This window comes from Salmo salar, unplaced genomic scaffold (assembly GCF_905237065.1).
Source record: "Salmo salar unplaced genomic scaffold, Ssal_v3.1, whole genome shotgun sequence".
NCBI lineage: Eukaryota > Metazoa > Chordata > Actinopteri > Salmoniformes > Salmonidae > Salmo > Salmo salar.
Window position 1 is genome coordinate 9,140 of NW_025550834.1, and position 3,361 is coordinate 12,500.

Here is a 3,361-nt window from a genome sequence, read left to right on the forward strand (position 1 = left end):
TTGTTCTTAACTGACTTGCCTTGGGTTAAATAAAGGTTCAATAAAATTGAAATAAATTAATCTTAGTTTGGTTTGGAGCTAATCTAGGTTCAACTATGTAAAGAATAAAGTATTTAATAAGATTATTTCTTCATTCAGATCTAGGATGTGTTATTTTAGTGTTCCCTTTATTTTTTTTGAGCAGTGTATATTACTGGTATTTATTACTGTGTGTGTGGTGTGGTGTGGGGTGTGGTGTGGTGTGGGGTGTGGTGTGGTGTGTGTGAGTCTGACCTGTTCTGGGCTGTGCTGCTATACTACTGTTATATAGTACTGGTATTTATTACTGTGTGTGGTGTGGTGTGGTGTGTGTGTGTGTGTGGTGTGGTGTGGTGTGTGTGTGAGTCTGACCTGTTCTGGGCTGTGCTGCTGTACACAGCTGTAGGTGTAGCTCAGTCCAGCACGGGTCAGAACGAACGAAGCCTGTTCGTTGATCAGAGTGTCCAGGTGAGCTTCAATCTGGAGAGGAGGAGCAAGAGGGGAGAAACAGAGGAGAGGAGGAGTAGCGGATGGTAGGATGGGAGAGTAGGAGAGGAGAGAAGGAGGAGAGGATGGTAGGATGGGAGAGTAGGAGAGGAGAGAAGGAGGAGAGGATGGTAGGATGGGAGATAAGGAGAGGAGAGAAGGAGGAGAGGACAGTAGGATGGGAGAGGAGAGGAGGATGGGAGATAAGGAGAGGAGAGAAGGAGGAGAGGACGATAGGATGGGAGAGGAGAGAAGGAGAGGATGGGAGAGGAGGAGAGGAGTAACGGATGGTAGGATGGGAGAGGAGAGGAGAGAAGGAAAGGATGGGAGAGGAGGAGGAGAGGAGTAACGGATGGTGGGATGGGAGAGGAGAGGAGAGAAGGAGAGGATGGGAGAGGACAGTAGGATGGGAGAGAAGGAGGAGAGGACAGTAGGATGGGAGAGGAGAGAAGAGAAGGAGAGGATGGTAGGATGGGAGAGGAGAGAATGGGAGAGGAGGAGGAGAGGACAGTAGGATGGGAGAGGAGAGAAGGAGAGGATGGGAGAGGAGGAGGAGAGGACAGTAGGATGGGAGAGGAGGGAAACAGAGAGTCAGACAGGCTGGCTACTAACACAATACATACTGTTTCTAGTACAATGTCTATCTCAGTCACTATTGTAGATGAATGGCACTCGTGGCTAATTGAACAGCATTATAAAGTCCTTCTAACGAGGGATAGAGTGGGACTCTCAGTGCTCCACCATCAACAACAGACACACCTCATCTGAAACACAGAATAATATTCTATACCTCTTGAAGACAGACTGCATCCCAAATGGCACCCTGTGCCCTATATAGAGCACTAGTTTAGACCAGAGTCCTATTCCTATATAGTGCACTAGTTTAGACCAGAGTCCTATTCCCTATATAGTGCACTACTTTAGACCAGAGCCCTATATAGTGCACTACTTTAGACCAGAGCCCTATTCCCTATATAGTGCACTACTTTAGACCAGAGCCCTATATAGTGTACTACTTTAGACCAGAGCCCTATTCCCTATATAGTGCACTACTTTAGACCAGAGTCCTATTCCCTATGTAGTGCACTACTTTAGACCAGAGCCCTATATCGTGCACTACTGTTGACCAGAGTCCTATTCCCTATGTAGTGCACTACTTTAGACCAGAGCCCTATATAGAGCACTACTGTTGACCAGAGCCCTATTCCCTATGTAGTGCACTACTGTTGACCAGGGGATATATGCACACAGAATACAAGTATTTATTAACTGGGTGGTTCAAACCCTGAATGCTGATTGGCTAACAGCCGTGGTATATCAGACTGTATACCACGGCTATGACAAAACATTTATTTTTACTGCTCTAATTACGTTGGTAAGCAGTTTATAGCAGCAATACGGCACCTCGGGGGTTTGTGGTATAGGGCCAATGTACCACGGCTAAGGGCTGTATTCAGGCTGTACTCCGCGTTGCTTCGTGCAGAGAATAGCCCTTAGCCGTGGTATATTGGCCATATACCACACCCCCTCTGGCCTTAATGTTTAATTCTACTCCTGACATACACGTGACTCTCACTACAGTATGATTGTCCTTTGTCTGACAGAGACCGTAAGAAATCCTATCTACTCCAATACTAAGTATAGAACACAACACAATAGAACCCCCTTCAAAATGGACTCCATTCACAGCTTCATGACAATGGACTGACCTGGGCTGCGGTCTGACCTGGGCTGCGGTCTGACCTGGGCTGCAGTCTGACCTGGGCAGTAGTCTGACCTGGGCTGTAGTCTGACCTGGGCTGTAGTCTGACCTGGGCTGTGGTCTGACCTGGGCAGTAGTCTGACCTGGGCTGTGGTCTGACCTGGGCTGTGGTCTGACCTGGGCTGTGGTCTGACCTGGGCTGTAGTCTGACCTGGGCTGTGGTCTGACCTGGGCTGTGGTCTGACCTGGGCAGTAGTCTGACCTGGGCAGTAGTCTGACCTGGGCTGTAGTCTGACCTGGGCTGTAGTCTGACCTGGGCTGTAGTCTGACCTGGGCTGTAGTCTGACCTGGGCAGTAGTCTGACCTGGGCAGTAGTCTGACCTGGGCTGTGGTCTGACCTGGGCTGTGGTCTGACCTGGGCTGTAGTCTGACCTGGGCTGTGGTCTGACCTGGGCTGTGGTCTGACCTGGGCAGTAGTCTGACCTGGGCTGTAGTCTGACCTGGGCTGTAGTCTGACCTGGGCTGTAGTCTGACCTGGGCAGTAGTCTGACCTGGGCAGTAGTCTGACCTGGGCAGTAGTCTGACCTGGGCTGTGGTCTGACCTGGGCTGTGGTCTGACCTGGGCTGTGGTCTGACCTGGGCTGTAGTCTGACCTGGGCTGTAGTCTGACCTGGGCTGTAGTCTGACCTGGGCTGTAGTCTGACCTGGGCTGTAGTCTGACCTGGACTGTGGACTATTTCAAACAGTATCATGTCTAGAGTTACCGTGTTCACCACCACATGACTTAAATTAGTTGTGCTTACATAATGTATTTAATGTTACTATGGCTACTGTTCTGGAACAGAATACATCATGTATTTACTGTTACTATGGCTACTGTTCTGGAACAGAATACATAATGTATTTACTGTTACTATGGCTACTGTTCTGGAACAGAATACATCATGTATTTACTGTTACTATGGCTACTGTTCTGGAACAGAATACATAATGTATTTACTGTTACTATGGCTACTGTTCTGGAACAGAATACATCATGTATTTAATGTTACTATGGCTACTGTTCTGGAACAGAATACATCATGTATTTAATGTTACTATGGCTACTGTTCTGGAACAGAATACATCATGTATTTAATGTTACTATGGCTACTG

General features: G+C 48.0%; 1 protein-coding gene across 1 annotated transcript in view; it reads right to left on the minus strand.

The window, feature by feature from the left end:
* Positions 1–426: 426 nt before the first annotated feature.
* LOC123740029 (conserved oligomeric Golgi complex subunit 6) overlaps positions 427–3,361 on the minus strand; it is a gene marked incomplete at both ends in the record, with an annotated part of 12,720 nt that continues 9,785 nt past the window's right edge. Inside the window, 1 exon segment of the mRNA XM_045713961.1 lies at positions 427–498. Within this exon segment, the coding sequence (XP_045569917.1) occupies positions 427–498 (72 nt within the window).